The sequence below is a fragment of the Rhinopithecus bieti genome, unplaced genomic scaffold, assembly GCF_001698545.2.
Source record: "Rhinopithecus bieti isolate Rb0 unplaced genomic scaffold, ASM169854v2 scaffold_14839, whole genome shotgun sequence".
Classification (NCBI taxonomy): Eukaryota; Metazoa; Chordata; class Mammalia; order Primates; family Cercopithecidae; genus Rhinopithecus; species Rhinopithecus bieti.
The window spans coordinates 361,225-374,218 of NW_016808133.1; the positions used below are offsets into that span (position 1 = coordinate 361,225).

Here is a 12,994-nt window from a genome sequence, read left to right on the forward strand (position 1 = left end):
AAAAAAAAAAAAAAAAAAAAAAAAAAAAAAAAAAAAATCAGAAGGAATGCACACGAAGGCGAAAGTACCTTTATTCTCTGCAGCTGATACTGGTTGCTTTCCTAGTTTTGTCTTTCCTTTGCCTTTTTTTGAGTAATTCTCTGGTTCCTTGATTTTCATGTAAGTGCCTCCACAGGTTTTCTGGTGCTCAGCCCACCAATAGTCATGAGCAGAGGGTTCCCTGTTAGTAGCTCGTTTGACATAGCCGTAATAGGGCGGCCTGTGCTGGCACGGCCCATCGCAGCGCCACCAGTGTCGCCGATATTCATCCACCTCGTCGTGAAAAGTATGGTAGACCTGAGGGGAGAAGAGAATTTTTTGTATTCAATAAGCAAGTTAACAACTGCAAGAAAACGATGTACATAAGCAGTCCTTTTTTTATTTTAAATTTTTGAAACTTTGTTTCCCAGAGCTTGCTGAAGAGTTCTATTTTGGGAAAGAAAGCAACTATATTTAGTTTCTGTTCAAAAGTCAATTTTAATGGGAAAGGGCAGCAGTTAATACTTCATAAACTGTAAAGATAGATGCATGTGGGATTAGACGACAAAAAATCTTTTAAAAACAAAACCACAGAAAATCTTCATGAACGCTAACAGTTTCAGAAATCAAGTTTGTAAATGATCAAAAATTAGGATAAAGATTTTATATAATACCATACTAAAATAAGAATCATTCCCACTGCTAAATTGAAATTTTCCCTATAAGTAACAATAGGAAAAGGGTTCTAAAGGACTAAACTACTCCCTATAAATGCCTGACCCTAACACCACAAGTATCTTACCCAGAGAAGCTTCTGCTAAGCTCACTCTCCACATTCTCGAAGTTCTTTGCTTGTGTCTCTGTAATAAGCCTTATGGGTACCATTTTATCTGTTTATAAATATTTCTCTTACCAGACTGAAAAGTTCTCCAGGATCTGAATGTTTTACTTTTTTGTGTCCCTAATGGCTAATATAGTGCTTTTTGCACCAGGAAGGTGCTCAGTCAGAAAAGCAGCATTCATTGAGTCAAATAAAATTCTCCGAAGTGTGCTTTTCAGGCCTTAAATAGGATGCGTTCTTTTTTCACCCTCTAGACAAAAATCCTATTTAGAATCCAAGCAGAAAACAGGTAAGGGAAAAGATCTGACTGAAAAGGGGGTCAGCCCTCCTAGCACGGTGGCACTGAGGACTACAGAGCACCATTTGAAATGACTCCTAAATGACTATGGGTACCTTATTCTTCTGCCTTCTCAGTGGAACTCTCTGTGTAAGAGTAAGAAGCATCTGTATATAAGATTGTGGTTTTTTACCAAAGACATTTAGTTTTCTAATAAATTCCCCTTGTGGGAAAGACTGCTAAGCTTTCTATAACTCTATAGTTTTAAACTCACTATTGCTCCATCCTAAGCAAAAAATTTCTTCTACTCAAGCATGCAAAGAATGCACATTATATTAAATGCAGAAGGGACTGAAGGACATAGGTTTTAAGGCAAAGAAGCATGGGAAACCCTGCACTCTACTATGTTCAGAACTCTTGACTTAATTCATTACCAAAAAAGACAGGGAAATGGATCTGTTTTGTTTGTTTGTCTTGTGACATGGACTCGCTCTGTTTGCCCAGGCTGGAGTGAGGTGGCATGATCTTGGCTCACTGCAACCTCCGCCTCCCAGGCTCAAGTGATCCTTCTATCTCTGTCTCCCGAGTAGTCACGACTACAGGCATGAGCTACCACGCCTGGCTAATTTTTTTATTTTTTTGTGGAAACAAGTCTCACTATATTGCCCAGGCTGATCTCAAACTCCTGGGCTCAAGTGATCCTCCCACTTCGGCCTCCCAAAGTGCTGGGATTACAGGCATGAACCACCACACCCGGCCTGGATCTGTTTCCTAAAGCTTGGGAATGTGACTTTTAACAATGTAGTCACTAAAATAAAATTACTCTACAATGTAGATATCCTGTGGAGTTCCTTATAACAGGATGTAACCTGTAAAAGCAAGGAGTGTTCACTCCTTAAAACCTCTCCTAAATAAAAACACACAGATATCTAAGATAAAAGAACAGCTACTCTTCCAACTGAACAATGGGACGTATACAAGGGCTTTGCTTATAGTATAAGTTCTGGTTAAGAAACTAAATGTATTTTATACAAGCAACTCTATAATTCTCTTGCTAACCTGGATTTCATTTCTGATTTTTTAACAACTGCAAGACACTTTCCTAATGTTGAAGTACCTGTCTAATAATTAAATGAGGTCTTTAGAAAATTAAAACTGATAGCTAGAAAACAGTAATACATGGAGAGGCCAGGCATGGTACCTCATGTCTATAATCCCACCACTTTGGGAGGCTGAGATGGGAGAATCATTTGAACCCATGAGTTCAAGATCAGCCTGGGCAACATGGTGAGATCCTGTCTCTAAAAAAAAAATTTTTTTAAATTAGCTTGACATTGTGGCACACATCTGTAGCCCCAGCTACTCAGGAGGCTGAGGTGGGAAGATCACTTAAGCCCAGGAGGTTGAGTTTGCAGTGGGCTATGAATGCACCACTGCATCCAGCCTAGGCAACAGAGCAAGACCCTATCTTAAAAATAAATAAATAAATAAATAAAACATGGCGGTTGAGCACTGTTCATTTTCTATCACACTGGATTTTGTTGCCTTTTAAAGGAAGGAAATACCCAAACATAAGAAAGAATTTAATCTATCCTATTAATATTCAATTCAGTATTTGTCAAGTCCATGTAAGGACAGTACCTTATACACCTTATATAGATGTATTATAAAGATGGGCAAGACCTACCCTGTGTTCAAAAGTATGAAAGTAGCATAAAAAATTGTAATAGCTTAAATATCTGTTGAGGATTCAAAAGAGGCAGAAATGAGATGCCACTGGAACGATGAAAAGCATTTGGACACAAAACAGAGCAGGGGCACGCCTTAGGGAAGCTGCACATGGAGGTCAAAAGTGCAGTTAAAGAAAGAGGACACAGGCAGCAGAGTTGGAGGCAGTAAAAAAGGAACAAGGTTATTTAATAAAACGAATACAATTAAACTAATATTTAATTAGTGTCAGATTGGCTGAAATGTTTTGACGTACTTTCTCCTTTAATCCTTTCTCCTCACAAGGATCCAACAGGCAGGTATTGTTATTACTCTTATTTGCCATGGGTATAAAATGAGGCATAGAAAAGTCAGTAATTGGTGGAGCCAGGATTTGAATCCAAGCAGCCTGATGCCTCCAGCTTTTTGAACCTTAGGCTTTGCCATCTCCTGCAATGCCATACAGAGATATGAATCAAAGAATTCTGATGAGGGAATGACATCTGCAATGGTAGCAGGATATAGGATGGACTAAAGAAGACAATAATAAGGAAACAAAGTTAAGAGATCATTATGATTCCAGAAGAGAGGTACTGCAGGCCTGAGTTACCTATGTGTAAAATGTTGACCCCGAAGAGGTCAGAAGCCTCGGGGATATCACTGGCTCTGCTGCCATTCTACCATGTGGTTTCAGACAAGCCAATTCGCTTCTCTAGGCCTCTCGTTCGCTGTGGAAAATCCTCAAAGATATTTGTTTCTACCTAGTTCTCTACTTTCAATTAAATCTCAGGAGTTATTGAATAAACTACTAAATATCATAAATATATATGGCTTTCTGTACCGTTATATTGGCTCCAGTCAGGCTGTTGATGCGATGCATATGTTTACAAAATTCTGGACCGTGCCCTTCTCGGTCTTTGTCATTATTAGTGACAAATAAATAGGCATGTATCATTTCATGCAAGAGGGTCTGGAACATAAAATAATCAAATTATTTTCAGAGTTTGTATGACACTTCAGAAAATATACATTTTCTTATTCTATCTGGAGTCTTTTCTGTATCACAGGCTTCCTTCAGAACTGATAAAACTCATTCTAGGCCGGGTGCAGTGGCTCACACCTGTAATCTCAACACTTTGGGAGACAAAGGTGGGAGGATCGCTTGAGCCCAGGGGTTCGAGACCAGCCTGGGCAACGTGGCGGAACCCTGTCTCTACAAAAAAATACAAAAATTAGTCAGGTGTGGTGGTGGGTGCCTGTAGTCCCCGCTACACTCAGGAGGCTGAGGTGGGAGGATCCTCTGAGCCTGGGGAGGTTGAGGCTGCAGTGAGCTGTGACTGTGCCACTACACTCCAGCCAGGGTGACAGAATGAGACACTGTCTCACAAAAACAAAACAACAACAACAACAAAAAATCCACCTCGTTCTATAAAAATTATATAAGCACACATTCACAAAACGTCGCATACGAGTTGAGCATCCCAACTCTGAAAATCCAAAATGCTCCAAAATCAGAAACTTTTGAGCACCAACATGACACTCAAAAGGAAATGCTCATTGGAGCATTGCAGATTTTCAGATTTGGGATGCTCCACCTGTAAGAATAACACAAATATTCCAAAATCCAAAATCAATATGAAATCCAAGACACTTCTAGACCCAGACATTTTGGAGAAGGGGTACTCAAATTTGTGTAATATCTGAAGCTCTGAAAATCACAGGTTAAGAACTCCCTGTTCTAAGGAGACCTTTTAACTATAAATCAAAATCCAGAAAAATCAATGAATTCAACTACATAAAAACTTTAAAATTCTTTTTTATTTTTTTTGAACAGGGTCTTACCCTGTCACCCAGGCTGGAGTGCAGTGGCTCAATCTCTGCTCATTGCAACCTCTGCCTCCCGGGTCCAAGTGATTCTCGTGCCTCAGCCCCCTGAGTAGCTGGCACTACAGGCGCCCGCCACCATGCCTGGCTAATTTTTGTATTTTAGCAGAGACGGGGTTTGGCCATGTTGGCCAAGCTGGTCTTACACTCCTGACCTCAAGCAATCTGCCCGCCTCAGCCTCCCAAAGTGCTGGGATTACAGGCAGCAGCCACTGCACCCAGACAAAACTTTAAAATTCTATAGGAAGAAAACACCAAGTAAAAAGATAAACTCAGAAAAATATATGTATAACTCTTACCACAGGCTATTCCTAATATACAAGGAACTCCTAATGTCAACAGGAAAATGACAACCCAATTTCAAAATGGGCAAAGACCATGGAGCTCACAGAAGTAGCACAAATGACCCAGACACAAACGAAACAATGCCCAGCTTCCGGCTCACGAGGTCAGGAGACTGAAACCGTCCTGCTCAACATGGTGAAACCCTGTCTCTACTATAATACAAAAAAAAAAAAAAATCAGCCGGGCGTAGTTGCGCCAGCCTGTAGTCTAAGCTACTCAGGAGGCTGAGGCAGGGGAATCGCTTGAACCTGGGAGGCGTAGGTTGCAGTGAGCCGAGATCGCACCACTGCACTCCAGCCTGGGTGACAGAGTGAGACTCTGTCTCCAAAAAAAAAGAAAAGAAAAGAAAAGAAAAAATGCCCAACTTTATTTATAAAAAGAGAAATGCGAATTAATACTACACTAGGATGGTCAGACGTGGTGGCTCATGCCTATAATCCCAGCACTTTAGGAGGCTGAGGTGGGAGGATTGCTTGAGGCCAAGAGTTCAAAACCAGCCTGGTCAACATAGTGAGACCTTGTCTCTACAAAAAAATTAAAACAATTAGCTGTGCACCTATAGTTCTAGCTACTCAGGAGGCTGAGACGGGGGGATTGCTTGAGGCCAGGAATTCAAGGTTGCAGTGACCTATGATTACCTCCAGCCTAGACAACCCAGCAAGACCCTGTCTCAAAAAACAAAAAAAAAACCACAAAAACCCAACACTACACTAGGATGTTATTTATTGCTTATCAAGATTCGTAAAACTCCTAAAGTTTGACACTATTAGTAAAGCCAAGGGAAAATAAACATTCCTATATATTGCTGGTGGGAGTGCAATTCCCCGATGGAAAATTTGGTAGCATCTAACAAAATTACAAATGCATTTGTTTTCTCAGAGAGCAATACCTAGACCAGCATGCACGGTCATATGTACAAGGTGTATTCACTGTGACACTACTTATAATAGCAAAAGATTAGCAATAACTCCAGTGTTTTGTACATCCATATAATGGAATTCTATGCAGCCATAAAAAAGAATGAGAAGGATCTATGTGAAATGGTTTGGAGAAAGCTATAGAGTGTATTAATGAAAAAGACAGGGGGCCGGGCACGGTGGCTCACGCCTGTAATCCCAGCACTTTGGGAGGCCGAGGCAGGTGGATCACCTGAGGTCAGGAGTTCAAGACCAGCCTGGTCAACATGGTAAAACCCCATCTCTACTAAATACACAAAAATTATCCAGGCATGGTGACAGGCGCCTGTAATCCCAGCTACTCGGGAGGCTGAGGCAGAGGCAGGAGAATCGCCTGAACCTGGGAGGCAGAGGTTGTGGTGAGCCGAGATCACGACACTGCATTCCAGTCTGGGCAGTAAGAGTGAAACTTTGTCTCAAAAAAGGAAAAAAGAAGAAGACAAAGTACAGAAGACCGTACGTAGTATTCTGTGTAAGAAAAATTTCGTGTGGTGGTGAGGAGGAATAAAAATGGATAGAAATATTTGCAAAACAGAAAAATGAAAGAGAAACTAACAGTTCCTACAGCAAGTAAGGAGTTCAAGATAGAGGAGGACATTGAACAAGACATCTCTGTATATAGCTTTCTACAGTTTTTGGGTTTTCATTCAGAAATCATGAAAACTTTAAAACAAACACTAAAACCTACTGCTCATTCCACACCAAAGATGCACAAGTTTCTGTGCAAAATTAACAAAAGCATTTAAGGTTGCTGGGGTTTTTGCTCTAAAAAATACAAATAATTTTTTTAAGCAAAAATCATAAAGATCTTCAAAGACATACCTTTTCATGATCCTCCATAATTTTTTTAAAAAAGAATTTCCATCAGAAGAACTAGATTGTCATTAATGAATTTTAGTCTTACAAAATTATGCTGAACAGAAAAATGAGAGAATCAAACATTTTAACTTGGTCATTCATATATCCCTGTAAAAATTATCAACTGTTAATCTCTTAAAAGGAACTTTACTTATTTATCTTATTATTTCTCAGAGACGGGGTCTCACTTTTTCACACAGACTGGAGTGCAGTGGCTTGGTTCTATTTTACTGCAGCCTCAAATTCCTGGCATCAAGTGATCCTTCTGTCTCAGCCTCCTGAGTAGCTGGGATTACAGGCGCATGCCACCACACCCGGCTAATTTTTTTCAAGATGGTGACAAGGTCTCACCATCTTGCCCAGACAGGTTTCCAACTCCTGGGCTCAAGCAATCCATCTGTCTTGGCCTGGAATCACACGCATGAGCCACTGTACCCAGCCAGAACTTTATTTTTCAAGTAAATGCCACTCAACGAAGAAGACTTAAATTCAAGAAAGGTACTGCAAAAGTTTCTCAACATTCTAAATTAGAGTAATGATAAAGAACTATTCTCATAAAGGAGAAACAAATTTAGGTTCCTGATTTTGGGTTCAATTTAATTAAACATTAAAAACATCTTGAAAATGGTACTGAACTTTTTTTTGTATCTATCATTTTCCACATTTAGTTTCAATTCAAGGATCTATACAACACAGTCCCAAAATACCTCTGTTTTCCACGACTGTTCTATTCGGTCAAAACGAACCACCTCTAGTCCTAAATATGCCTCCAGTTGTCTGAACTCACTTTTGTTCACATTATTCCCACTCTTTCTGCCAAGAGTAGCCTCCTGTCCTATCTGTGCTTGTCAAAAGTACAATTCGTCCTCTAATGCTCACCTCTCCACGTTTTAATCAGCAGGAGGGACAAGCTGAATGGTAAAGGGAACAGAACAAGAGCCTTGGAGTCAGGGATACTGGAACCTAAACCCATGATCATATGCATGAGACCTGGGACAGGTTCCAAGTGGCTCCTCATCTCTAAAATGGGATATCCTCATTTTGCATGGCTGTGGTAAACGCTACATTTAGTCCAAAGTCTGACACACAATAGGTGCTCAATAGTGAGCAGTAGGAGTGGTGATGGTAGTAATAAAATGTACAGTTATAAAGCTTTCCTTGACCTCCTCAACCAGATAAAGTCTGTTCCTTTTCTGAACTCCCTTCACTGTGATTTAGTTAACTACAGTTGTGCCTCACTTGACAGGGATATGTTCTGAAAAATCCATTGTTAGGACATTTTGTCATTGTGCAAACATCTTAAGAGTGCACTTAAACAAACCCAGATGGTATAGCTTATAAACACCTAGGCTATAGAGTATAGCCTGCTGCTCCTAGGAAACAAACCTGTACAGGATGTTACTGTACTGAATGCTGTAGGCAAGTGCAACACAATGGTATTTGTGCAACTAAATATAAAGAAGATAAACGGTACAATAAAAATATGGTCTTGGCCGGGCGCCGTGGCTCATACCTGTAATCCCAGCACTTTGGGAGGCCGAGGCGGACGGATCACGAGGTCAGAAGATCGAGACCATCCTGGCTAACACGGTGAAACCCCGTCTCTACTAAAAAAAATACAAAAAAGTAGCCGAGTGTGGTAGCAGGTGCCTGTAGTCCCAGCTACTCGGGAGGCTGAGGCAGGAGAATGGCGTGAACCCGGGAGGCGAAGCTTGCAGTGAGCGGAGATGCACCACTGCAGTCCAGCCTGGGCAACAGAGGGAGACGCCGTCTCTAAAAAAAAAATATAGTCTTGGCTGGGCACGGTGGCTCACACCTGTAATCTCAGCACTTTGGGAGGCTGAGGCAGGAGGATCACCTGGGGTCAGGAATTCGAGACCAGCCTGGCCAACATGGTGAAACCCCACCTCTACTAAAAATACAAAAAGTAGCCGGGTGTGGTGACGCACACCTGTAATCCCAGCTACTTGGGAGGCTGAGGTAGGAGGATCTCTCCCGGGAGCGAAGCTTGCAGTGAGCGGAGATGCACCACTGCAGTCCAGCCTGGGCAACAGAGGGAGACGCCGTCTCTAAAAAAAAAATATAGTCTTGGCTGGGCACGGTGGCTCACACCTGTAATCTCAGCACTTTGGGAGGCTGAGGCAGGAGGATCACCTGGGGTCAGGAATTCGAGACCAGCCTGGCCAACATGGTGAAACCCCACCTCTACTAAAATACAAAAGTAGCCGGGTGTGGTGACGCACACCTGTAATCCCAGCTACTTGGGAGGCTGAGGTAGGAGGATCTCTCGAACCAGGGAGGCGGAGGCTGCAGGGAGCCAAGATCATGTCACTGCACTCCAGCCTGGGCAACAAGACCAAAACTCCATCTCAAAAAACAAAAAATAAAAATAAATAAATAAAAATAAATAAATAAAAACATGGTCTTATAATCTTATGGGACCACTGTTATACATGGGGTCCATCATTGACTAAAATGTCATTTTGTAACTTTCTGCCAACAGGAAACGCTCACTTGATACCATTATACATTCCCCATTCTCTTCTCACCCACTACTTAAAACCATTTTTTTCATGTGTTTATGTAATCATTTACCTAATACATATTCATTAAGCAACTCTTCCAGTTAGGGCTCCTTGTAAAGCTGATTTTGTTAACTATGCTGTTCAACTTTTAAAAATGTGTATTACTTTTTTCTGCTTATTCATTGGGTTACTAAGAAGGTTGTGTTAACATTCTGCAAGTATGAGGCTGGGCGTTGTGGGTCACACCTGAATCCCACCACTTTGGGAGGCTAAGGCAGGAGGATTGCTTGGGCCTGGGAGGTTGAGGCTGTAGTAAGACAAGGTCTTGCTCTGTCACCTAGACTGTACTGCCGTGGTGTGATCTCAGCTCACTGTAACCTCCGCCTCCCGGGTTCAAGCAACTCTTGTGCATCAGCCTCCTGAGTAGCTGGGACTACAGGTGTGTGTCACCACACCCAGCTAATTTTTGTATGTTTAGTAGAGACAGGGTTTCACCATGTTGGTCAGGCTGGTCTCAAACTCCTGGCCTCAAGTGATCCACCTGTCTCAACTTCCCAAAGTGCTGGGATTACAGGCGTGAGCCACTGCGCGCGCCCAGCCTGATTGTAGATTCTTTTTGCTTTTGCTAATTTATGCCTCATAAAATTTAAAGCTACGTTATTACTTTTAGGGACATTATGTATTGCTGTTTAATAGATTGTTTTATTATTATAAAATATCCCACTTTTCCTCTAGTAAAACTTCTTCCCTTGAAGTCTTCAGTCTGATGCTAATACTGGTTGAACATCCCTAATTTGACAATCCAAAATCTGAAATGCTCCAAAATCCAAAACTTTTTGAGCACTTACAAGATGCTTAAAGGCTATGTGCTAAGGAAATGCACACTAAAGCCATTTCAGATTTGGGACTTTTGGATTAGGAAAGCTCAACCAGTAAGTATAGTGCAAATATTCCAAATTAAAAAAAAAAAATCTGAAATCTGAAACACTTCTGGTCCCAAACACTTTGGATAATGAGTACTCAACCTTATAGCCACAATAGTTTTCTGCTGTTAAGTGTTCAGATGATTACTTTTCCTCATCCTTTTAAACTTAAAATAAGTGTGTCTTTACTGTAAGCATGCCATTCCATGTATTTAATGGAGTGTTTAGTCCACTGACATTTAGTTATTGATACTTTGTTCACACCTACCTTTCTCTTTGTATCATCTGAGCTTTGTCCTTTTTCATTCATCAAGTATTTCTACTACACCATTTTACATTTAGTAGCTATTTGTTAAACAAATTGTGGTAAAAAAATTAACAAAATTCCCCATCATACCCATTTTTATGTGTACAGTTCAGTGTTGAGTATGTTCACATTGTCATGTAATCCATTGCCTTTTATTATCCTTAAAAACAGCATCTCTCATCTCCAAGCATGTTTTAACATGTTTCCCACCCCATGCTGAGAAACTACCACCCTGCTCTTTTGTACAGACTTTTTGTTTTTTGGGTTTTTTTTAAGACGGAATTTCGCTCTTATTGCCCAGGCTGGAGTGCAATCGCACAGTCTCAAGTCACTGCAACCTCCACCTCCTGGGTTCAAGAGATCCTCTTGCCTCAGCTCCCACTGCTCCATTCTGTTAGCTGAAGTACCAGCTCTAAATGTGAAGCGTGCCCTCACACTGGTTTCTGCTGCCAGCTCGGCTAGGTGTCCTGAGCGTACAACAGTGTGGCAGCCCAACTGAGGAGAATCAAAATTTGTGTTTCTCAACAGGAAGATGTGGATCCTGTTTTCTCTGCCTCTAAACACATAACTTAAGCCAGTTACTTAACCTCTCTGAACCTTAATTTCTTTACTCATAAATATGAAAATAGCAACACATGAACATAAACAGGGCTCTTGTAAAATCAAAACAGATAATATACCTAGAAGCCTTTTTTTTTCTTTTTTTTTTAAGATGGAGTCTGGCTCTGTAGCCCAGGCTGGAGTGCAGTGGTGCGATCTCGGCTCACTGCAAGCTCCGCCTCCCGGGTTCACACCATTCTCTTGCCTCAGCCTCCCGAGTAGCTGGGACTATAGGCGCCCGCCATCATGCTCGGCTAATTTTTTTTTTTTTTTTTTTAGTAGAGACGGGGTTTCAACCGTGTTGGTCAGGATGTTCTTGATCTTCTGACCTCGTGATCCGCCCGCATTGGCCTCCCAAAGTGCTGGGATTACAGGCGTGAGCCACCGCACCCGGCCTCTAGAAGCCTTTTTTTTCCCACTATGAAGCACTATAAAAAACATAAGGTGTTCATTATTATTTGCCCCATAATTCAAGTTTGCACTGAGGGCAAAGTGACTTTTTTAAAGACACATACAGGTGAATTCACAGCAGTCTAAATCGATGACAAGCATTTGTAAATTACTGAGCTAGGAAGCAAGTTTACATGAAAAATACCTCTACAAGATCCTTTCTTGGTCTCAACTTTAAAAGGGGTTCGCTGAGACGGATGGAACACATTCCACCCTTCCCTTCATAGCTGCATATCCCAGCACACCTAGAAAACAATCACCATAAAAATGTGTTACATTGACCAAATATGCCCAAGTCCTTACACATTCTTGGGCAGTGCACACTAAGAGAACTCAGTTGGCAGATGGCTTTCTTGAGAGTATACCCCCTTGGTTAGCAGATACTTGCATTTCACCCAATTAATTAGTTACAGCCCCGGGGGCGCCTCCCACGACGGCTCCCCCGCCAGGCGAGGAAGGAAAGCAGCGCACTCTCACCACCCTGCTTGAGAAGGTGGAAGGCTGCAGGCACCTGATAGAGACGCCAGGACAGTACCTGGTGTACAACGAGGACCTAGTGGAATACGATGCGGACCGCATGGCCCAACTGCAGCTTCCCTTGCCCTAGCTAGGCTGCAACAGCTCAAAGGCAATCCTATTCTGCTACTCCCAGTCTCCTTACGACAAATCACAGTTTGGTGTTATTAACAAGCAGGTATCTCCAATAGCGTATCTCCAAAATTATAACAGACGCCTGTATAAAGGAGATTGGTACTTTAAACACAATTTAATATGATATCTTAATTTGTTTGACTGTAGGTTGTTCTCTGTCAACTCAAAAACAAGCATGCTGGTGGTATACAACTGTATGTTAAACTTCACCCTGTTCACGTGCAGGAGTAGATTATTATTTCAAATAAGGATTTCTCAAATTTAGCATGTAGAAAAAGAATAGTTTTAAAAGCATCACTGAAGATCCCCACTGCAACACACGAGCTCACTAAAGTGGGTTCCTAAAGGAAGAGAGGAGGGGAACACACATCCTTTGGAGGTTACTCTGCGTCCTCAGCACTTTCTTAGGGGCAGATTTGGTTGCTTTTCCCTTCTGGGTCCTACAGCACTATCACAAGGCAAATCAGGAACTTGTAATTTTCAAGTTTAGTGAGATTCAAACACAAATCTCTTTTCTCGTTATGGCCCTGAGTCCAACCGTGGCGGTGGGGTCTACACAGCTTTCTTATTGTTCGAGTGGGAGAAAAGGTAAGGAAGAGAGAAATACGCCAAGGCAGGAACTGCCAGGTCCAAAACCAGACACCCCCCCCCC

At 41.7% G+C, this 12,994-nt stretch overlaps 1 protein-coding gene across 2 annotated transcripts in view; it reads right to left on the reverse strand.

Moving 5' to 3' along the window:
* The window catches only part of SPRTN (SprT-like N-terminal domain), a 20,993-nt gene that overhangs the window by 4,064 nt on the left and 3,935 nt on the right, over positions 1–12,994 (reverse strand). Inside the window, exons 2-4 of one of the 2 annotated variants that reach the window (XM_017885592.1) lie at positions 11,837–11,936; positions 3,685–3,813; positions 69–336 (exon numbers count right to left, since the gene is read on the reverse strand). In XM_017885592.1, the coding sequence (XP_017741081.1) occupies positions 69–336; positions 3,685–3,813; positions 11,837–11,936 (497 nt within the window). The remainder of the gene's footprint in view (positions 1–68; positions 337–3,684; positions 3,814–11,836; positions 11,937–12,994) is intronic. The other variant, XM_017885593.1, reaches the window with a different exon arrangement.